At 36.2% G+C, this 25,380-nt stretch overlaps 1 protein-coding gene across 1 annotated transcript; it reads left to right on the top strand.

The window, feature by feature from the left end:
• The first annotated feature begins 825 nt into the window (after nt 1-825).
• Nucleotides 826-23,667, top strand: LOC131168300 (THO complex subunit 3). The gene is made up of 11 exons (XM_058127630.1): nt 826-1,048; nt 1,213-1,308; nt 12,485-12,614; nt 13,142-13,233; nt 15,269-15,337; nt 20,961-21,018; nt 21,152-21,251; nt 22,428-22,514; nt 22,661-22,739; nt 22,968-23,100; nt 23,242-23,667. Exons 1-11 carry the CDS (start codon nt 986-988, stop codon nt 23,274-23,276), a joined length of 942 nt encoding a protein of 313 aa, XP_057983613.1. The 5' UTR covers nt 826-985; the 3' UTR covers nt 23,277-23,667.
• Nucleotides 23,668-25,380: the final 1,713 nt, after the last annotated feature.

The following is a 25,380-nucleotide window of genomic DNA, read 5'->3' as shown; positions in this document are numbered from 1 at the left end:
CTCTGATACCGTTTGTGGTTATACCCTTTGCTTCGGGTGTGGCCACAACTGATACCGATCAGGGCACTCACCTTTCATAATAAGTCCTCGGGCGGAGAGATTTACTTTGCCATAAATATTCACATACCAAATTTCACAAATCAGTATTCACATATATTACAATATCAATCTAGAAATGACGTGTCTCGTCGACAAGCGCAGGTGTATAAATAGCCTAAACTCGGTTTTCTTTGTAGAAATCACGCGAACAACTTCTCTTTTTCTCTCTTGTTCGTCCCCTCTGTCTTCTCTCTAAAATTTCTGGTCCATTCTTTGCCGAATTGACGATTCGAAGCCGCCACACTACTCCTAGGGAAGTTCTCTTTAAGACTGCTGGAGTAGATCATTGGTTGGGCTAACTTGGACTCCATCCCAAGTTTAGGGTAAGGTTTTTTGTTAAGCTTTTGACATTCCTACAATTGTAGAAAAGGTAGCATTTGAAAAAATACTGAAACTTTGTTCAGGACAATGTTTCCCAGGACGTTGCCTTCTGAAAGCGGCCGCGCAGGGTCCACCGGCGAGATGCCCCACGTGTCGCCTCACCGTTCGCTCGCTTCTGAAATCTCGCAGGTTGGTTCTGCGAGATTTCTTCACCCGTCGCCACGCGTCACGTTACCCCTGCTTCGTTCTTTGCCACGCGTCGATGGCAGAGTGGCCACCAGTTTAAATCTCGCAGCATGAAGCTGCGAGATTACGTGAGTATTATTTTGGGAAAAAACTCCCTGTTCAGAGTATTATTTTATATTTTATTTACTTTTAATTATAAAACGGGAAAAAACTCCAGTTGACACACTCCAAAGTCGGAACGCCGGTCCACAAGCGAACGCAGAGCTTCCGAGAAAGTAACAGCCAGCTTGGCCGTGCGTAAGAAAGAGCGTGGTATTCGACTGCTGCTGAAAATATCAGTCGGTTGAACAACTACAACGAGCCCAAGGGCGAATCTGCGATGGAGGCAACAGTCCCATTCAAGAATCTCCATAGCAGAGAATATCAGGGCCACAAGAAAAAGGTGAGAGCTCTCTCCCTCTCTCTGTTGGACTGATTATTGTACTGTGATCTCGTAGGAGCCATCCTAGCGTCGTGTTTGAATCTTTTGAGCTTACTGTTTTTGAACCCTAGACGACGTGTTGTTGGAATATATATTTTTAAATTTTTTATTTTTTACATCGAAAGGTGCATTCCGTCGCGTGGAACTGCTCAGGCACGAAGCTTGCCTCCGGTTCGGTCGATCAGACTGCTCGAGTTTGGCACATTGAGCCACACGGTCACGTAAGCTGGTTCTTTGATTTGTATTCAGATTTTATTTGCTATTTCCTTTTCTTTTTAGTGTTTTTCCCGCTATTCTGCCAATAGTAGTTTATTGCGCTTATGCCGTTCGCAGATTCACCATAATTTTCGTGTGATCAACAGAGCAACAGTTGACTTAAATTGTTAGCAAGATACAAGTTTGGGTACATACCACGCATAAATTAAGCCATGTGTTCTATATACTTGTATGAATTACCCTGTGACTCATATGTGTAAAAACCTATATTCTATGAATTATCCAATGTGACCCATGCGTGTGCGAGACCCTATCTTGTATGCATTAATGTATGTTATCCACCTTGTAAATACATTGTATAAATTGAGTTCTTTGGGTCCAAGAGAATACACAACATTCAATTCATTCATTTTTTCCAAATTGTGTCTAGCTAACTTGGTATCAGAGCCAAACATAAAATAATCAGAGACATCACCGCTGTGTTATCCTCTCTCTCCTTGTCATCTCTGCATCTTCCCTTCCCTACCATTGCCACTGTTATCTCCTTCTCCCATTTTCCTTACTAGGCCACCAGCCACCTCACCTCCTTTTGAGTGCTTTGCTCCTCACTATTCTGATTGTGTTTTTGCAATCAGCCATGATCCAGTCTCTCCTCCGTTGTAACGCCAATTATCACTGAGCTCTGTTGGCACCTTGTCCATATCACCAAACTTTCTCTCCAATCGACTCTTTGTTAGTCCTTGCGATTCTTTGCTGCCTTCTTCTGTGCGTCCTATACTGTTGTTCAATCGCTTTGATGACCACACTATTGTTGCTCCTTGACCAACACAGGTAGAGCATCTTGTTCTAATCTTCGCCACACATAGTTATCCTATTGGCTAGTTGGCAGCTCTTGGATTTGCCCGTACAGCTGCCCCTTTGACACATTAGCATAGAGAAAGTTTACGTTTTTCAACCCATCACCATTCTCCTCCTAAATACGTTGATGACATGATCAACACAAGAATGACATTGAGTGTATCCTAGCATTTCAATACTTTTTTCATTCCAAATTTGGTATGAAGGATCTTGGTCCCCTTCACTACTTCTTGGAACTCGAAGTTTCTTCTCTCGCTGATGGTTATTATCTCACTTAGGCCAAATATGCTATTGATCTTCTCTCTTGTACTGGGCTTACGAATCGCAAAATTGGTTCAATTCCTCTAGAACCAAATGTTAAGTTCAATATGACGGAAAATTCACTTATTGCCAATTAGTTGGTAAGTTGTAACTTAATCTACCTCATTATTACTCATCCAAATATCACATAAGCAGTACACTTAGTGAGTCTGTTCGTGGTTGCTCCAAGGTCGATACACCTTATTGCTATTATGGAGAATTTTCCAGTATGTGAAGGGAATTGTGTCTTATAATCATCATTTCTCTCATTACTCCTGATCTTCATGCTTATTTTGATACTGATTGGGTTGGCAACCCTTTTGATCGTCCTTCCGCCACCAATTTCTACTTCTTTCGTGGAACTCTCTAATATCATGGTAAAGCAAGAAGTAGGATTTGGCTGCGTGATCGAGTATTGAATACCATGTTTTGGCACAAATACGACTTCTGAATTATTATGATTGCATTGGTTATTGACTTGGTTATTCTGTTCTCCATCACCACTATTCTTTATTGCGACAATTGTAGGGCAATTCAAATCACACGTAATGATGTCTTCCACGAACGCATCAAGCATATTGAGACAGATTGTCATTTCATTCGGCTATACATTCACCATGGCCTTATTCAATTAACATTTCTTCCTTCTTATGATCAAACAACTAATATTTTCATCAAAGCATCTTATCTCGGTCATTTTCAACACATAGTTTCTAAACTCAAGTTGGTCTCTTTACCTCCTTGAGTTTGAGGGGGGATGTTTGCAAGATATTGTTGTGTGTACATACCATGTATGAATTAAGCCATGTGATCCATATACTTACCTTGTATGAATTAGCCCATGTGAACCAAATGTGTGTGGAAAACTACCTTGTATGAATTAAACCATGTGATCCAACTGTGTGTGAAAACCTACCTTGTATGAATTAACCTATGTGATCCACCTTTTAAATACATTGTATAAAATGAGCCTTTGGGGTCCAAAAGAATACACAACATTCATTTATTCATTTTTTCCAAACAGTGTTTAGTAAGCAAAAGTAATTAGCTTAATGTCTCTGTGCTCATCAGGAAACATGAATCAAATATTTGGAAACAAAAAATCTAATCTCCAACTATCAAATTATAGATCTTGTAAAATCTACACTTATGAAATGCTTCCTGCCATTTTTTTTTTTCTTTTTTCGGGTGAATGAACTAGAATCTTAAATACTTGTGTGTATACATTTTGTTCTTTATCTTTATCCTTCTGCCAAAATTTGAAAACAAGAATTTTGAAAATATTATCAACTCTAAATCATCCAGTTTCATATCACAAGTATATGTGAACAGAATTTACATAGATAAATTCAAAAATATGTGTACTTCTTCCTTTAACACTACCCATTTTCTGTACTTCAATGGTATAGCTTGACGAGCTATTACAATCAGATTTGGATGAAGGTAGGGATGGGCAAAGCGAGGATTTTAAGGAGTGAGGGGGTACTTATAGGAAGTAAAGGTAAGAGGGTCAAATGCCATCAAATGGAAAAGTAATGTTAATTTATTTATTTTTGTTATTTTGATGATATTAGCAATTTTATTTTTAAAAAAAGGGGCTTCAGCTTCCCTCTCCCATTTTAATGATAGAAAAGGAAATTAATGAACAAGAAAGAGAAGAATTTACGAAGGGTGGAGGATAAGAGATCCTCCTAAAAACAGAACAAACAAATAAAACAGAAATTAATATAAAGCCAAAAGTGCGAGCCCAAAAGAAGGCTACAGGCAGTAGCTTTGCCATTAAAAATCTTAGTGTTCCTTTTGGTCCAAAGAGCCTAAAAGAGAGAGAAGACAGCGCATCTCCATAAGGCCATCCCTTTCGTACTCCTGCCAAAGCCTTTGCAACTCAACATCAAGAAAGTGTCAACCTTGTGGGAGAGCACCATAGCCTCACCAAAAACTGAAAGCTAAAGGACCCAAAACCACTTAGCCACCCAACAGCGGAGGAACAAAGTGTCTGCGGTTTCATTTGACTCAAAGCACATGAAGCACACATTTGAACTGATTGCTTTATCAGGTCTCCTCATTTGTAACAAATCATTGGTATTAAGGACCACAGTTCAGATTAAAGCTTTGATTTGAAAGGAAGATTTTTTTTGATAAGTAATAAATTTATTGATATCAAAATGAACACCAAATACACAAGGAGTGTACATGGGGTAAACAAATCAAAAACAGAAATTACAAGAATCTAGTAACTCAAAAACAGAAGAAAATGATTGGTTTCGCAAAGCAGCCAACCAATCCATCAAAGTTGTAAAGAAAAATAGCTTCAGGTATGAAATGGATCTTTCCTTATCTTCAAAACACCGACTATTTCTCTCCCTCCAAAGACACCACAATAAACCATGAGGAACTATCAACCAAATAAACCCATTTCGATAACGACCAAATCTGCCTTGCCAACATGCTAGAAGTCCCACTACAGATTGCGGCATAACCCAGCTCACTCCAAACAAATCCAACACCATAACCCACAAGTCCATTGCAACCGGACAATGAATAAAAAATGATCAACCGTCTCATTATTACACTTGCACATGTAGCACCAATCCAATATCCAAACCTTTCTTTTTCATAAATTGTCAATCGTTAAGCATTTCCCTAAAGCAGCAGTCCAAACGAAAAAAGCTACTCTAGATGGAATTTTCTGTTTCCGAATACTTTTCCAAGGAAAGCCATAATCTTTGGAGTCCATTAAAATACCATACTAACCTTTAACCAAGAAATCCTTCTCTCTATCAGATTTCCAGCACATCTTAACCTCACCAAACCCCTTCACCGATGCACCATATATGGTATCCATAAAACCAGTCAAGGCTTCTAATTCCCGAAGATGCATACCCCTAAAGAAACTAACATCCCAAAACAAGACTCCATTATCAAACTTCATAAGCTCAGTCACGCTAGCTTCTTTATCTCGGCAAAATCTATACAAATCAGGATGGCTGACTGCAAGAGACGTCTCACCACACCAATGGTCTTGCCAAAATTTCACCTTAGACCCATTTCCAATATCGTATAGAATGTGGCTAGAAAAAGAAGGCCATCCCCGACTAATATTTTTCCACAAGCCAACGCCATGTGGACCATTAACAGGCCTAGTACACCAACCACCCCATTCACAGCCGTATTTCACCTCTATCACTTGCCTCCAAAAAGCAGCCTTCTCCATCCCAAATCTCCATAACCACTTCCCAAGCAAAGCTTCATTAAACTGTCTTACCTTCCTTATCCCCAAACCACCCGAAGAAATGGGAGAGCAAACAGTATCCCATTTAACCAAATGGATATTTGGTTCATCACCAATGCCACCCGATAAAAAATTCCTTTGAAGTTTCTCATTACGGTTAGCCACAGCAGCAGGAAGCCAGGAATAGGAAATAAAGATTGAAAGTAAGTTTGTAAATTAGATAGAGTGCTTTTAATTAACGTAACTCTACCTCCCTTAGATAAGTACAAATGTTTCCACCCTGCTATCCTTCGTTCTATCTTCTCAAAAATTGGGTTCCATGTTGTCTTATCCTTGAATTTGGCTCCCAAAGGAAGATCCAAATATTTCATAGGAAGATTACCTTGTTTACAACCAAGGACATGCAAGACTAAATAAAAATTTAACACCGTACCAGCAGGAACCAACTCTGACTTGCCCAAATTTATCTTTAAACCTGAGACCGCCTCAAGCCACATAAGAATCACACGGAGAAACAAAATCTGATCCAGATCGGTGTCACAAAAAATTAGAGTATCGTCCACAAAGAGAAGATGAGACACCCTCAAAGCTCTTCCCTCTATATGCCCCACACCAAAGCCTGACATGTGACCATCATAGATAGCTTTATCCAACACTCTCCCTAGGGCTTCCATAAACAAGACAAACAGTAGAGGAGACAATGGGTCACCTTGTCTTAACCCCCTAGAGCTCTCAAAAAACCCACAAGGAGTGCCATTTATTAGAATGGAGAAACGAACTGTAGATATACAAAAGAAAATCCACCGCCTCCATTTGGCAGAGAACCCACCCCGTTCTAGTAACTTCATAAGAAAACCCCAATTTACATGATCAAAAGCCTTCTCAACATCTAATTTGCAAAGTAGCCCTGGCACCCCAGTTTTCAATCTACTGTCAAGGCATTCATTAGCAATAAGTACAAGGTCAAGAATCTGCCCTTTCCTCACAAAAGCATTCTGTGAAGTTGAAATTATATCTTCCATAACCGTGCGAAGTCTAGTGGCTAAGACCTTAGCAGTGATCTTATAAATCCCCACAACAAGACTAATAGGGCGAAAATCCTTTACTTCAATTGCTTCATTTTTTTTTAGGAATGAGAGTGATGAAAGTAGCATTCAGGCTTTTCTCAAACTGGCCTTTAGCAAAAAAATGATGGAACACAGCCATAAGGTCAAGTTTGAGAATCCCCTAGCAAGCTTGGAAGAAAGCCATTGTAAATCCATCTGGTCCAGGCGATTTATCACCATTAAAATTTTCTATGACATCAAAAATTTCCGCCGCCTCAAATGGATCTAGCCAATCTGCATTATCACAAGATATTCTAGGAAATACTAAGACTTTTGGGAATGATTAACTAACTTGTTGCTCAGAGTATAAATTCATGAAAAATTGAGTGATGTAATCAGCAATCATACCTTGATCGGAAGACAAGGCACCATCAACCACAAGGCTCTCAAAACCTTTATTTCTTCTATTAGAATTAGCCATTCTATGGAAAAATTTGGTATTTGCATCCCCCTTTTTCAAATGTAACACCCTAGACTTCTGCCTCCAACTAATCTCTTCTAAAAGAGTGAGCTTTTCAATATTGGTGTGGAGAGTAGCTTGTTCTAACTTTTCCGTAGTTGTTAAAGGATGAGTTTCCTCTCTAACATCCAAGTCATTCAATTTGTTCCAAAGTTGCTGCATCTTAACAGTGACATTCCCAAATTCCTCCTCTTTTCACTTTTTTAAATCCAACTTCAATGCTGCCAATTTCTTAGCTAGTATGAAACTAGGATTTCCTTGGAACAAATAGGATGCCCACCACTCCTTCACTTTATCAACAAAGTTCTCCACCCTCAACCACATATTTTCAAAGTGAAAAGGAGTTCTACCTCTCTAATGACTCCCCCCCTCCAACAGAATTGGGTAGTGATCAGAAAGTATTTTGGACAGCCTTCTCTGTGAAAATTGAGTGAAGTGATCCGCTAAGAACGGAGAGAAAAGAAACCGATCTATTCTAGAAGCAGAGGAAGAATTGGACTAGGTGTAAAGGCCTCCTTCCATAGATATATCCATCAGCCCATGAAAAGAGATAAAAACCGAAAATTCATGCATAGCCCGAGTATAACTTACAGCCCCTAGCTGTGTCGGTGCCCGGGTATGGTGTCAAATATGCGAGGGTTCCTGCATCATTCTGGATGTAGGTAGGTAAAGACGTTAGTTCAGGAAATTAGGATTAGATTAGCAACTTGGAATATAGGGACACTTACGGGTAAAAGCATGGAAATTGTGGATACAATGATTAGAAGAAGAATTAATATAATTTGCCTTCAAGAAACTAAGTGGGTGGGGGAGAAAGCTAGAGAAATCGATAAATTAGGATTCAAACTTTGGTACACTAGAAAAGAAAAACATAAGAATGGAGTAGGCATTATTATAGATAAAAACTTAAAAGATAGCGTTGTGGATGTAACTAGAGTAAGGGATAAAATTATAAAAATCAAGATGATATTAGAACAAGAGATAAAAAATATCATTAGTGCTTATGCTCCTCAAGTTGGCTTAGCAGAAAATCTAAAGAAACAATTTTGGGAAGATATAGATAGTATTATACAAGGCATACCAGGGATTGAGAAAATATTTATAGGAGGAGATCTGAATGGACACGTTGGAAGAGATAATAAAAATTATGAGAGGATACATAGAGGACATGGATATGGAGACAAAAATGAGTCTGGGGAGATGATCTTAGACTTTGCTATGTCATATGATTTTAGTACTTGGTTTGAGAAGAGAGAAGAACACTTAATAACCTTTATAAGTGGATAAAATAGAAGTCAAATAGATTTTTTTTTAACTAGGAGGGTAGATCGTTTATCATGCAAGGATTGTAAAGTTATTCTAGGTGAAAGCCTAACCACACAATATAGAGTCTTAGTGTTAGATATATGTATTAAAAAATGGAAGAAAAAGGATAAAATAAATCAGTGTAGGAGAACTAGATGGTGGAACCTAAAAGGAGAAAATATAATAAAATTTAAAGATAAAATGATCAAAATGGGGATTGGACCTTAGAAGATGGGATAGATACAAATATTCTTTGAAATAGATTAGCTAGCTTTATTAAAAAGATAGGAAAAGAGATTTTAGGTGAATCAAGGGGAAGATTCTCGAATAGAAAAGAGAGTTGGTGGTGGGATAAAGATGTACAAAAAATCATAAAGACAAAAAGAATTTGGTATAAAACATGGCAAAAATGTAGAAACAGAGATAACTTTGAAAAATATAAGGAGGCAAGAAAAGATGCAAAAATGGCCGTTAGTGAAGCTAAATATAGATCATTTAATAGTTTGTATGATAGATTAGGTACAAAAGAAGGGGAAAGAGATATATTTAAACTTGCTAAAGCTAGAGAAAGGAAGAGCAAGGACTTGGGAAATGTAAAATGTATAAAAAGTGAGGATGATATTATTTTGGTTAAGGACGAAGATATTAAAGAAAGATGACGAAGTTAAATGAGCAAAAGACTAAAAATATAAGATTTATTCGCAAAATTAGAGTTAACGAAGTTAAGTTTGCACTAAAAAAGATGAAAAATGGGAAAGCTATGAGACCAGACAACATCCCAATTGAAGTTTGGAAATGTTTGGGTGATAACGAAATTATATGGTTAACTAATTTATTTAATACAATTGTAAAAACTAAGAAAATGCTAGATTAATGGAGGAAAAACACTTTAATACCTATATACAAAAATAAAGGAGATATTCAAAATTGTAATAACTATCGTGGAATTAAACTTACGAGTCATACGATGAAATTATGGGAAAATGTAGTTGAACAAAGATTAAGGCTAGAAACGAAGATCTTAGAAAATCAATTTGGTTTTATGCCTGGGAGATCTACCACAGAAGTTATTTATCTTTTAAGAAGATTAATGGAAAAGTTTAGGGAAAAGAAGAGGGACTTCCATATGATATTTATTGACCTTGAAAAAGCATATGATAGGATACCTAGGGAAGTTCTATGGTAGGTTTTAGAAAAAAAGGGTATATGTTGTAGGTATATCGATGTCATTAAGGATATGTACGATGGAGTAATGACTAGTGTAAGGACTATAGATGGAGAAACTAGAGAATTTCCAATTACCATAGGTGTACGTCAAGGATCTGCTTTGAGTCCTTATCTTTTAGCTTTAGTGATGGACCAATTGACTAAGAGTATTCAAAAGGAGGTTCCATGTTGTATGTTGTTTGCAGATGATATTGTATTAATTGACGAAACTAGGGACAAGGTAGAGACTGAGTTAGAATTATGGAGAGAAGCTTTGGAATCTAGAGGCTTTAGGATAAGTAGAAATAAAACAGAATATATGAAATGTAATTTTAGTAATGATAGGAGGAATATTGGAGACAAAGTTAAACTTGATGATGAAGAAATAAATAGCACTTGTAGATTTTGATACCTTGGATCTATTATGCAAGTTGAAGGAGAAATTGAAGATGATGTAATGTATAGAGTTAAAGCAGGTTGGGTAAAATGGAGAAGTGCTTCAAGTGTGCTATGTGATCGTAGAATACCCTTAAAATTGAAAGGGAAGTTTTATAGGACAGCTATAAGACCAGCTATGCTATATGGATCGGAATGTTGGGCGACGAAGAAACATAATATCCAAAATGTAAAAGTTGCTGAGATGAGAATGCTTAGATGGATGAGTGGTATAACATTGAAAGATAAATTAAGGAATGAACATAGTCATGCTAAGTTAGGTGTAGCTCCTATAGAAGATAAGATAAGGGAGGGACGACTCAGATGGTATGGACACTTGTAACATTGGCCTTATAGTGCACCTGTGAGGAAGAGTGACTTAGTTATTGTGAGGAGCAGTAGAAGGGGTAGGGGTAGACCTAAAATAACTTGGGAGGAGATAGTGAGTAAGGATTTAATATCCTTGAATTTATCAAAAGAAATGGTCCATGATCGCATAAATTGGCGGAAAATGATTCATATAGCCGAGCCCACTTAGTGGGACTAAGGCTTATTGTTGCTGTTGTTGTTGTCTTGTTCAAATTTGGCCCATAAACACTTGTGAAAGCCCACTCAAATTGATCACCAACATTTTTAAATTTGCATGAAACAGAAAAATACCCCACTGCTTCCTCCACCTTTTCCACTACCCTTCGATTCCACATCAAAACAATACCTCCAGAAGCACCTTTTGAACCCAAATATAACCAGTCTACATAAGGACAACTCCATATACTTCGAACAAGTCCTCTAGTAATCCATTCAAGTTTAGTCTCTTGCAAACATACAATATCAGGTTTCCATGTACGCAACAAATTACAAATCTGAGGCCTCTTCTCGACCTCATTCAATCCTCTGACATTCCAAGAATGTATTTTCAAATTCATTTAGAAACAGAGAGAGCCCGCTCCCTATTAATTCCACTGCGCCTAGATGAAGTAGAACCATAATTAATTGAACTGAATAAGCCTTTTAGTTCTCTTAAACCTTTCGCACCAGTTCTCTTCAAGTCACGTGCATTTTTTTCCAAAGTAGCCCTACGGTGTAATTCAGCCTCAACCGTTAGCAAAAAAGTGGTTACTTGATTTTCCAAACCTTGTAAGGACATGCTCATAAATTTTTCAAACCCTTTAAATCTTCTTTGGAACCACTCGGAATAATATACTTCCCTCACTGTACTCTTCATATCCACAACTTCCTGTCCTTCCATAGTCGAGGGTAAAGAATAGGCTAGTGGATTTGCCTTACTAATGAAATTACTCAAGTAGAAGGAACAAGGATTTGAGGATTTCATGAGATGAGAGAAAAGATTACGTGGAGAAAGAACCAGAAAGAACCAAAGGAGTCCCCTACCCAAATACTCAAGTCAAGTCAACAATGTCTCTCACATTGAGATCTCTGAAAAAATGAAAAATCCCCACTCCCAAGAGAGAGAGCCCCCTTCCAAAGAGTAGAAATTGATAGTTGGGGAATTATGTAATCTGGATAGTCTAATGAGACGAGGACTAAAGACTCCAATGAAATTTCTCCCACCCAAATATCTTCGTGAACTGAATGAAATTTCTGTTTCCAACTTTGAAGTGAATAAGAAGGTAGAATAAGTGGGCTATTTGAGAAATGAATTTCCAAGGACTTGCATGAGTAGCATTGTTACTTCCTCTTGTCCCCCTCTCTTTGATGCAAGCCATATTTGCTTCTATTTACCATGTGCCGAAGGGAGTCAAACTCCAAATCCATTTTCCAACTAGAGAGATGTTTTTAGAAACCACATCCCTGAGGCCAAACACTCCTTGAGACTTAGGTATCTTAAGCCTTATCTCAGCCAACAAGATGGTCTCTCTTGCCCTGCACAAGTCCTGACCACAAAAAATCCCTCATAACGCTCTCCAAAGCCTCCACCACCCTGGTTGGAATTTGGAAAGAGAGAAATAAATGGGATTGTTTGAAAGAGTGACATTGATAAGGGTAACATAAAACCCATATTACCTTCAGGTGTAATCGACCTAATACTGAAAATTGGTGATCTCACTAACCATAATGAGCTTATACAAAATACTCCGTAATATTTGAATATTTGACATTCATTCAATTTGGGACATAGGAAAACTGACTATGCTAGTCCATTAATAATGGAAAAATTCTCACAATATTTTGCTGTTATTGGTATGTGCAATCATAACATTTTAACTATTTACTAGGTCCTTTCCATTTCAGTTGTTACTTGGAGATGTTTGTTGCAGGGTAAGGTTAAAGATGTTGAATTAAAGGGGCATACTGATAGTGTAGATCAGTTATGTTGGGATCCCAAACATGCTGATCTGATTGCAACTGCGTCAGGCGACAAGACAGTTCGTCTGTGGGACGCTCGGAGTAAGTAAATATTATGTACATAAACTCAATATAGTTTTAAAAAAATGCCTATGTACTTGCTGGCATTGGTCCTTCGTGGATTTTGCATCCACTTGTATTTGTCTTTGTTGTAGGAAACAGTATCCTGACACACATGCACACACATTTAATGTTATTAAAAATTTTGAACATTCATATTTTGAGCATTTGTAGTCAAGATTTTCTCCATATGGACTGAGGGAAATATTATTAGTAGGAAAGATAGAACAAATCCTAAATGGAAGTCCAGATTAACACTTAGAACTGAACATTAGTAAACAACTAGGTTTGTTAATTGATTCCTCTTACTCTGACTCAATGGTAGAGGGCATTGTACCCATGGAAATAGTGTTCCAAATGTTGAGATAATGCTGCATACATTCAATTTCAATGTCTTCCTTAAAAAATGAAATGGTGTGGGAGCTTTCTACATTGGATGTTAGCTGTTGCACACGTGTGCACCCCATCATTGACAAAATGCTCAAGTATGTTTTCATTGGCTTCTACAGGTGGAAAATGCTCACAGCAGACAGAACTCAGTGGGGAGAATATAAATATCACCTACAAGCCTGATGGGACACACATAGCTGTTGGTAACAGGGTATACATAGTAGTTTGCATTTCATTTTTTGAAGCTTTGCATGTTTCGGTCATTATGACCTTTTTCTGTTACATGATATTCAAACACTTGATTTGAATCTGGGAATCTGCCTCCACCAGAAATGGGGGAAAAGCCGCCTGTTATCATCCTTTCTCAGATGCTATTGCGATTGGCAGTATTGGCCACTGGGTTGGCCTTTTATTGTTGAGCCCTAGACTTTGTATTCAATGCCCTCCCTTTTATTGCCCAAACTGAGCATGAAGGTCAATTCTTTGGATTAGCTTTATATTTTCAAAAAATAAACCTTTTGTAGAGAGGAATAATGGGATGAGATGTAAGTGTGGTAAGGGAACTCAAGCTGCTCCCTCACCTTCTTTTGTTTCCCAAAGCCAACAAAATCAATCGACAAGAAATCCTCCATAGAATGAGGACAAATCCAACACTCTCCTGACAAACAAAAAAGTTTGCTCTATAAGCTCTGAGCCACTAAGCAGCCAAGAAATAAGTGAGCAGGATCTTCAGTACTAGCATAACACATAACACACATCGAGGGAAAGAGCAAGAGCCATTTATTGCTTAAGAATTTGCAACATATATTTGGCATCAACTCTATTAAGAATAGCTGTCCAAACGAAAGCCTATACCTCTGAAGGAATTTTAGCTTAATGCACTCGATTAGCAAGAGGAAAAGAATGAAGATGCTAGTTTAGATGAGAATAAAAAAAATTAGTGGAAAAAACATTTGAATCACACAAACACCAAACTCTAAGATCTGCATAATGAGAATATTAAATCCAACAAACCTAGGAGAGAGGAATCTCCATGGTCTACCTGTCATTAAGATGCCTACAAAACTGAAATCCCAAGGAAATGCAGTATCATGAATAATGAGAAAGAAGACATAATTGCATCAAAACAATTTAGATGAAAGATAGAAAGAAAAACAACCGGAGAACATTATTCTTGATCCTTCCACAACCGAACCAAGCCCTAAAGAGATACTCCGTTTCATTGTTGGTACAAGGGAAAAAGAAAGAAGATATCTGCAAAATGAATGTCCATTGTTTCATGACTCATGAGTGACTCTAGCTACAGTATTTGCATCCTAGCCATTCTCCTGCAGACCAAATTTACTTTTAGTTACATTGTGCCTAAGAGGATCAATTTCCAAAGGGATGTGCAGTGACCACCTACCAACCAAAGCAATTTTCTTAGACACCAACTTACTTAGACCCAAGCCCCCCTCCTCTGTTGACCTACAAACACCGTCGGACCATCCCTACTTACAAGATGATCTTTCCTCTCACCAGCCCTTGATTAAAGAAAGTCTTGAATAATCCTCCCTAGTCAATTAGCGAGCCCCACTGGAATCTTAAATAAGGATTAATATAAGGAGATTAAAGAGAGGCATGCCTTGATTAAAGTAAAGTGACTTCCCAAGGAAAAGAGTGCATCCTTTCACCCATCGAGATGTCTAGAAACCTTAGCAATCACTGGATCCCAAAATCTCTTTGATAGAGGATTCTAATCTAAAGGAACTCCAAACCTCTAAATAAGTTAAAGGGTACTATAGAGTCCCCACAACCTACAGGAGTGGCAAACCTAGAAGTCGCCTTAATTGCTTAGATCCGCATATCCTTTCTTTGAAGTTATTTAATTTTGGGAAAAGTATCAATCATGTGAAATTATATTAGCTACTGCTTGTACTTGTGAGTTTTGTACGCATTGTCATTTGTTGCTGTCTAACCGCCATGTGATTTCATCTTGTTTGTCACTGAGTAGAGTTTTGTTGTTGGCCTCAGGATGATGCTAATGCCTAGTGACATTCTCAAGGAGAGCATTTATTCAATTGATGAGCTTTGTTTCACTTGCATGTTTTGGTTCTATTTATTGCTGTTTTCATTGGGAGCATACTGTGTCCTCCTTTTATTGTATTCCTTCTTCGTTCTTTTATATATATATATATATATTGCTGTCCTTGGCACGTCAATGATTTCTGGCTGTGGTTCTCACTTTGTTGCTTTGCTCTTAATAGGATGATGAACTAACAATATTGGACGTGCGAAAATTTAAGGCAATCCATAAGCGCAAGTTCAGTTATGAGGTAATAACTAGTTCAAACTAATGCAGCAGCATCCTCCATTTTTTTACATCTATTTTTCTCCTTTTAGAATGTCTGCAACTCTTTCACTAAAGGCTTCAATGTGGACCCAGAAAATTTTTCTTGGGGGTTGGGGAGGTTTAGGAGTGTGGAACAGAATTATTAAATAAAAATACACAATTTTTATAAGCCTAAATATCATTTTCTCGAGGAACTGAGGTACAATAACCACAACCACCCAGGCTTAAATCCCACTAGTCATTCTTGGCTACATGATGCCTCTTTTCTTCCAGTCCACACAAGCTAGAGCATACTGTCATATTCTTACTCATCATCACTGCCCAAGTAATTCTAGGTCTGCCCCTCAACTCTCTGTGTCCCCCTTGTACTGCCTCTAACAACAATTATAACAATTTGCCTCACTAGATCGTAAAATGTTGTGGTTTCAGACCTTGATGGCCCTAGTAGAATTTATGTTGTAAATATATATATTAAAAAAAAAACATAAGGGACAAATCAAGGCCCACCTCTGCCCCCCGTCCCCCTTCCAATGATTGCCAAAAGGCCCCTTTCTCAAAGTGGGGCTTAAGAAAATACCTCATTATTCAACCTAGTGAATTCATGCATGAACAAAGTTTAGGGTTCACACTGAATTCAAAGTTAAATCCCAGTCACCCCACCTCTAGTACAAGTCATGCACTAAATATCCAAATCCAAAATAGGGATCGCCACTGTAATTAATGTCTGAAAGTCCCTGCTTCTCTTTCATTCTTGTTTTTCTTAAGATTTAGTTATAAAGCATCCTAGACTTCTTGCAGTTCTTTTGGCTCTTGGAAGTTTGAGAAATTATTTATTCCAGTATTTGATACAAAAGATTTAGATTGTCATGACTAGCACATTTAGAGGCCCCAAAACTTGGAACTCTTCTATCCTGTCATTTTCTAGTCACCTACTATTTCCTAGCTCCTCTTCTTCTTTATCCTCCTTTGTCGTTGGCTCATAGCACTTACAGCTGCTGCACAACTTCATTTCTTGTAATTAGATATCTCTGAGAGCTTTATATTGAACTTTGTTAAGCTCTTTTCATTTTCTGTTGATTTTTCATATTATGAATATTTTCAGTCAAGCTAATCGTGTTTTGTTGCCTTAGTTTGTGATGCGTGATTTATTTATTTATAGCCTGTGACGTCTTATTTGTTAAGTGCCTTTTTGGAAGGATTTACATTTGTTAAATTTCTAGTAAATATTGTCATATGCCTTGCACGTGATTGCATATACATAGTATTGTGTAAAATATTTTATATTTTTTTAAATGTTTAGATGCATTTACAAATTAACGATATATTGTCATAATTTTATTTAAAAATTTGAGAGAATGAAAATTCAAAGTTATTTATAAAAAAAATATTTTGTTTAAATTATAAAATACAAACATAAAGATGAGATACTATTAGACACCATGTAGATACATTGACACAAAATCTTTAAAAATATAGGATATGCTGCAATAAGAGTGATCTCATTGAAACAATGCAAAATATTAAATTTTACTATTTATACAACATTATAGTTAAAATAAATATAATATAATATACATTTTTTTGTTTTTTATTTTTATTTTTGAAATCTCAATGTATGAATTTTCCAATGAAAATATTAATAAATTTATTACAATTCTAAATTTTGATTTGCTACTGTTTTTTATTTACTTAATGATCAATTAATGAGTTTTTAAAATTTCAAACAATTTAAATTTGTTATTTGTAGAGTACTTCTAGGTTTATAGTTTTATTTCTAAAATTTATCTTTTAGAAGTTATATTATTATTCATTTAAATGATTTGAGACATTTCATAATAATTTTAGAAGATTTCAAATGAATTTATCAATTTATTTTGAGATATACTTTTTATTTAGCATTTGTAATGCCATTATTATTTTATTTTTAATCAAATCAACTTTTTTTATGTTCAACTTAGCCTATTTAATATAAAAATCTTAACAATAAGTTTATCTACCATTTATTAAATTTAGTTTTTTAAGAAATACTCTGTTGTATTTATGAAAAATAATAATATTTTTTTTCTATAAATAATTTACTCTATTCGTGCATTTATTATATAAGATATGTATATACATTGCTATTTAATTTCCTTTAGGTTCAAATATTTAACTTAACTAATATATATATATATTATAATTTTATCTAATTTTAGTTGAATTTTCTTTCTTTTGGGGATGTTTTATTTTACTTTTAAAGTATGACGATATTTTTTCCACAAAATAATTACTCAAGTCATTCTTTTATTCATAGTTTTTTACTCAAGATATTAGTTTATTTTATTTGTTTAACTACATGAAAGTTTTTCTTTTAGGTTCAAATATTAACTTCGAAACATGCTAAATTAATTTTATATAATTTTGGTTGAATTTAATTTTTATATATACCATAGAAATTTACTTATTTCAGCAATATTTAGTCATACTATCAAAATATAAGGATATTTTTGTCCACAAAGTAATTTACACTTTTCATACTTCTATAAAAAAAGGGGCCCTTGGGCCACAAGGTTCCTTGCTTTGTGAGGATAGGGGGAGGGTTGTCATAGTGAGCCTTACCCCCTACTTTTGTGCCAAGAATAGGTGTGCGCAATTGGTCGCTTCGAAGGTAAAAATAGTGAAACTGAATTTTTTTCGGTTATAGGAGAATATAAACCAAGCCGAACCAAACTAGTGGAACAACCGAAACTGAACTGAACTGAAGTATCTGAGCCTCTTAAGACCAAACTGAATAAACCAAAGTCCTCCCAAAAACCAACTCCATAAACTGATTTTGCCAATAAAAAACTGAAGTTCCTAATCCAATTTTCTGCTCATCCGTCCCATTTTCTAATCAAACACAATGACAGTTCAAGCATTTTTTGGCAGACCATAGCATTCAAATCTGCATTTCTAAATTTAGAATGTTCAAATCTGCATTCAAATCTGATGAAATGTGGGAAGTGAGAACGAATTCCTACCTGTCAGGCTTGCACTCTCGGCCACACAGCATAGCCGTCGTCGCTTCGATTCAACAAACAGCAGAACAGGCGATTCATGTTCTCACCTCTTCTCTCACACTCAGTTTGCTACACTGGGTGTGTAGGGTTGCAATCTTCAGATGAAGTTGCAATCTTGCAGAGATTTGGCAATTCACTTCTGCTTGGTGGTGCGGTGCAGCAGTGCTTGTGGTTGGCTTGCTTCAATGGAAAAAATCCTAAGGCAAATGGAGTGGGAGAAGGACTCTGTTCTGTGCCTCTGTGGGAATGGAATTGGCCAAATGGCCGCGTTGGGCTGGGCTGGTCACTAGGCTTGGGCAGTGGGCAGGGATGCAGGGTAATAATACGGAGACTTGGAATTAAGGCTAACTTAACTAACTAGAACTTTTTTTCAGTTCCAAACTGAAATTTAATTGGGAAAGGGTCACAGGGTAATAATACAGAGAGACTTGGGTTGGGCCCTAGGGCCTGAAGGCTGAAGGCTAACTTAACTAACTAGAACATTTTTTCGGCTCCAAACTGAAATTTAATTGGGAAACTGAAAACGAAACCGATAAAATTTCAGTACAAAAGATAGGACCAAACCAAACAGATTTAACTTTGAAACCGAACCGTTTAGACCAAACCAGTTTGGGTTGGTATGTTTTTGCACACCCCTAGTAGAGAGGTTGTTTCCTTGGACTCGAACTCGTGACCAAATGGTCATAAAGGAGTAACCTTACCGTTGATCCAAGGCCCACCATCACTTTTCATACTTCTATGTGGTGTAAAATTGACTTATTTTAGGAATTTTCGGTCTTTCTTTTAAAAGTTAAGGGTATCTTTGTCCAAAAATTGATTTATGCTATATATACTTATATGAAGTATGGAAATTTACTTTTTTAAAATATATTTGAGGAATAGTTGATCTTACTTCTAGAAAGATAAGGATATTTTTGTTCATAAAATATTTTGCACTATTGGTTCTTGCTCCCTAGCAAAGTGATTACTTAATTGTATATACATGAGTTTCTAAAAGCTGGTTGTTCTTTAATTTTTATATTATAATATTAATAATATATGTGGCATTGTTGCTCAAAAAGAGCCAATGGCTGTGGCCTGCAATTAGGGGTGTACAAAAATTACCGAAAAACCGAAAACCGAATCGAAACCATAAACGGTTCGGTTTTTCGGTTTTCGGTTTCGGTTGCGGTTTTAAAAAATAACAATGTTCAGTTTCGGTTTCGATTTCAGTTTTATGTTGAAACCGAACAAAAAAAAAACCGAAAAACTGATTTATATAGGCTATATATATATAATATGGCTGGTAAAAATATAGCATGTAATATAGCCATATAGCCACTATAGAAAATAAAAATCCTCAATAAATTTTTAAGAACTTTATGAAAAATAAAGTTTATTTTTGTTAAAAGTGCCCAATAGATTTTATTTTGTTAACATTATGAGTCCCTATAAAAAATTAAAATGCTCAATAAATTTTCAACAACTTCATGAAAAATGAAGGTTATTTTTTTTGTAAAAAAAATCGGTTTAAAACTGAAAAACCGCAACCGAACTGCCACATTTTCGGTTTTCAATTAAAGCATAATTTCGGTTCGGTTTCAGTTTCAGTTTGGGTTTGGAAATCCCAAAGTCGAAAATTTCGGTTCGGTTTTTGGTTCTGGCCAAAATTGAACCGCACTGAACCGTGTACAGCCCTACCTGCAATTGGACCTGCATATGCATATTAAATTGGCTGGTCATCCTTTCATGGCATCATGTGTGGAGCGGTTGTATCAAATCACCTTGTTACTGGTACAGTGAGTGGCAGTGGGTACAAGGCCCAAATTTCCATACTAGGAAGCCATTTGGTTTGTCTATATGATGATTTTGTGCCACCACTGACATATCATCCCCCTTCCCCACTTGAACAGTCTTAAGCGATGTTGTGGACATAAATGGAACCATTTGGAGAAGACTGTTCATCTGCTTCATTGATGTGAATGCCTAGTATAATGGTCTTGGGCCCAATTCTGGTGAAGTATTGTCTGCTTTGGCACACTGGCCTCGTGAGTTTGCCCTATAAAAGGTGCCTCACTTAGTTGGAACTCAAACCCTCCTTATAAGTCTAAGATTTCCCTGATACAAATCTAATGTAGGACCAATACAGGCTTCCCTGTCCAATCTTTGACATCCTCATCAGCGTGATTTCCCTAGTACACATCCGATGTCAGACTACGCTCCCATCTGAATTTTGATGTTTTCGTCAGCATGATCTTCTTACACCTTTGTGTAACATCCACTCACATGATAGTACCCCTAGGGCAGATCCATTCACTTAATAGTACCTTCAGGGTGGCTATATGTAACAGTGTTGGGCCTAACTCCGGTGAGGTGTTGTCCGCTTTGGTCCACTTACCTCACAAGTTTGCCCTGTAAAAGGCACCTGATTTAGTTGGAACCCAAACCATTCTGATAAGCCCAAGATTTTCCTAGTACACATCCTATGTGAGACCGTGACACCTAGCACTAAGTAAGTGGATGCTTTTGAATCATATTTATGTTAATATTTTTGAATAACCAGTTACTGGATGGCCCTTAATGTATCAGGTGAATGAGATTGCTTGGAACATGACAGGAGAGATGTTCTTTTTGACAACTGGAAATGGTGAGAACAATTTTGAGAGCGTGGTTGTTGTCCAGTCAACATTTTAAAAATGAATCTCTTTTAATGCCGAAAGCTGTTTTTTTCTCTACATGCTGGAAAATTTGATATTTGGTTGTTTACACCCCCTGCTCAGGAACAGTTGAAGTTTTAGCATACCCAACTCTGAGACCACTTGACACTGTTATGGCCCATACAGCTGGTTGCTATTGCATTGCAATTGACCCAATGGGAAGGTGTGCTTTCAAAGTCTATTATTGGACATTTGCTTATACTACTTGTGCTTTGTACATGTTTTGACATATAAAACATCAATGCTGCATTTGGGAGCATGAATTTGAAGGCTTGGATTTAAACATGCATGAAGTTTGATCAAACTTGATACAATTTTTGTTGTGCTCATAGAATTCCATATTCTATACCAACCTATCCGTATTCTCATTTTGTAGAAAATGAACCTTTTTCTGAAGATATAGTGAATAGTTCCCTTGAACTAACATATTGTCCACAGCTGACAAATGATGGCATTGGGGGTTGGATGTGCACTATGGCATAAGATTTTCGTTGATTGACATAGACTGCTCATTGTTCTATCTTTCGTTTCCCTCTCCCTCTCTCTGTCTCTCTTTCTCCCACACACGTTTCAGCTCTCAATTTTTTTTTTTTGGAAGAAGCGCTCCCTCAAATTTTGATATAGGTAAAGTATTTAACTGGAAGTTTTAAGATTTGGGAGGTAAGGAGTTGGTAGTTTGTGTTGGTATTGAGAGACAATCTCATGAAAATTCCACATTAGGAATTATACACCTTAAAATAAATTTTATGGAAAACACAAATTCGATTTCTCAACAAAATCTAAGATTAACTTAACAAATGGGGTCAAACTATATATAAAGGTCCATTATTTCTTTATGATACACTCAAGCTGATGAGATAAAACCCCAAGGGTGTACAGAATCCTTGGCAATCTCTGGAGTCTAACAGGTGGGTCCAACACAGTGACTGCTAAAGCAGTTTTGGTCTTTGAATTGGATTTGTACCAAATAAACAGAGGACTTATATACCCATGCACCCCACAGGTATGCCAGGACTATTATATATGCAACAGTTTGATTAATATGCGTATCATTAAGACCAGTTCACACATCCTTTTTTTGTTTTTAAATGGTGTGGCCCACTGCTCACCTTTCGTTGATCACAAGGCATTAGGAGAAGCCCTGGATGCATAAACTCACCAGTAAGAACCGTGCACCAGGAAATCCCGTGGTTATCGTGCAGGCAACTCAAACCAGGGCAACCAAGTGTCCTGCGGTCTGCATATTAATTATATTAAATTACATATTCCTCTAGTGGATTGATATTGTCAAATAACGAAGTATAATAATGCCTGCTGTTATCTCTTCCATCTGTGGCAGATATTTTGCTGTTGGAAGTGCTGATTCCTTAGTAAGTCTATGGGATATCTCAGAGATGCTTTGTGTGCGAACATTTACAAAACTTGAGTGAGTTTTCCCCCAAGATTCATCATTCTTTGATGTATTTGTGAATTGTTATCATTGTAGTGCAATATCCATTTTTCAACCATGGGTTTTGAGTATGAACTTCTGCATTCCTAGGTAGGGAATAACCCTTTGCTACTAATTGTCAGATGGCCTGTGAGGACAATAAGCTTCAATCATACAGGAGAGTATATTGCTTCTGCCAGCGAGGACTTATTCATTGATATAGTAAGCATTCATAACTCCTTTAAATTCTTTTGGATGGTGGAGATTCACGGAGATCATTGGAGTAGCAAACATTGTCACATGCATTCAGAAATAAAATCCGACTCTCTTCCAAAAGGAGTCTGTTTCATACTTTCATGTGGGTATAATAATGTGCACATTGGGAAGGGCATGATTTATCTTCTTAAAAGGTGGACAGTGAAGTAATGCTATCGCCATTGCATGTAACAGTCGAATGTTCAGACTGGACGAACCGTGCATCAGATTCCATGTCGGGCTGCCATGAACAGTGTGGAATGGAATCCCAAACACAATTTACTTGCATATGCTGGAGATGACAAGAACAAATATCAGGCTGATGAAGGTATTTTTTTTTGGTTTTTTTTTTCCTAATAAATATTCGCGATAAAAATTGAAGATGGGATTCTTGAATTTACTTCACAGGATTATATTTTCGGTTCTGCTTCCATTTTATTCAGATATTCAGAATCTGTTTCTTGTGTAGGTGTTTTCCGAATATTTGGGTTTGAAAGCACTTGAGATGCAGCAGAGACCCATAGCATTTGCAGCTGAGCAACGTGTTTGGAAGACAATCGTTTGGAGAGGGATAATAAGTTACTGTTTTTAATTTGTAGAAAGGATTTTTCACTGGCTATCTGTGATCCAATGGATCGACAGGCGGAACATTCCATGTTTTTAAGTATCGTCTCCATGGATGGGCTTTACAATTTCTCCCTGGCTGTTCGCGGCGGCAGAGACTTCATTTTTTCCCAAATCAACTTTTCCTCTGAACTTATTGCTTTTTAAGTTTTATTTTGTAGGAAATGGGCTATTGTAATCCAATATAATATAACCCCATGGATTGGCCGTCGGTGACGGTGGGGAGTGTGTATATATCTATATGCTTAATATATGATTTATGATTTTAAAATTTAGTAATTCAATTAATGATTTATGATTTTTAAATTTACAAATATAGAAAATTAGTGGCAAAAGCTTGTGTATTTATATAAACTACTAGATAAAAATATTGATATACAAATTTTAAAATTCTTAATATATTACAGATTAAAATATTTATTTGCTTGCATTTTTATTATCATAAAATAAATTTAATTGTATTTTTCAATGTTCATAAGATTCCTAATATTCATCATGGTATCCAAAAATTTGAACTGGCCTTTGCTCGCTCTAAAAAAATATTTAGAAAATAGTATATAAATGGATGTATCACATATAAAAATGTTCATTTACTTATTAATTCCCATAAGAAAATATTAGATTTTCATCAATCAATTAGTATAGATTTGTTCGAACGAATTCTAAATAACACTGAATTTTAATAAATAAAATGAGGTAATTTAATTATTATCAAATTTAATTACAATCAGTTTATTAACTTTATTGCTGGCAATCTACCCATTTTAAAATGAAAAATTACCGCAAATATGCATTTGTTTGTCTTCTAAAAATGCAAAATCACATAAATTAAAAGTAATTAATTGGTAAAATTTGTGGGCCTTTTCCAAATTTGTTTTTAAAAAAATTTCCCTATTTTTTTGAAAAGTTTTTACCAAATTAAAATAGTGAGGCATGGTTAGTTTGAAATATAGTTCTTTTATATTAAAACAAAAACCTCCAAAACCTCACTTAAAATACCTAATTAGTTAATGCAAAATATCAAGATAAGTGTTTTGAGTAATTTCAAATCTTTATATGTAGTTACGATTTCTATCATATATAACACAATGCAAATAGAATACGTTAGGCGCACATAAATATTGATATTGATATATTTGGTTCTCTCTCCAAATAAAGAGAATAGCTAAATTGATAGAAATTGTGATGCATTGATTTTTTTTTTCACAATAAATAATAATAAACTAGCATATGCCGCATCACAAACTCTGATACCATATTAACATAATCCAACCCGAAGTGGGGTGTCGGGTATTCAGTCTATTTCATATAGCCATACCTAATAGCGAAAGTCAGTATTAACATACCATTCCGAATACAAACACCAAAGTACTATATATCTATCATACACATATGCATCTCTACAACTCCACAAAATATCCTAATAGATTTCACAAAACTCATTTCCTAACTCAAACATTTACCCTCTCTATTAGGGTACCACCTCCCCTTCTATCTCGGAGTTCTATTTGCTGGTCGGTTATGATTCCCTGAAAAGTTTAAATATTTGGGTGAGACATGTCTCAGTAAGTCGGAATAAATTATTTACAGTGTGTGACACATGAGTTCAATTACATCATATTACATTCCATTTTAACAAATATATTAGTTGGGAAAATATATGCAGATGTGTACTCATAATCATACACATATGTAAAGCATAGTTTCATAAGCTTTCATATTATTTTCATAATCATATACGTATACTTTCATTTCACATTTCTTATTCCCACACTTTCACATCTCATGTCATATACATACTCATTCTTTCTCATATCATATACGTGCTTATTCATTCTCATACTATTTACGTACTTTCTCATTCCTCATAATCATTATCATATTTATATTCTTTCATTTCCCATATTCATTTTCACATTTCCTAGCTTGTGGGTGTCCACCAGCATATAACACGCCATGTCTGTAACTCACAACTGTACATTTC

The sequence above is a fragment of the Malania oleifera genome, chromosome 1, assembly GCF_029873635.1.
Source record: "Malania oleifera isolate guangnan ecotype guangnan chromosome 1, ASM2987363v1, whole genome shotgun sequence".
Classification (NCBI taxonomy): domain Eukaryota; kingdom Viridiplantae; phylum Streptophyta; class Magnoliopsida; order Santalales; family Ximeniaceae; genus Malania; species Malania oleifera.
This window is presented reverse-complemented; position numbering and strand designations above follow the sequence as displayed.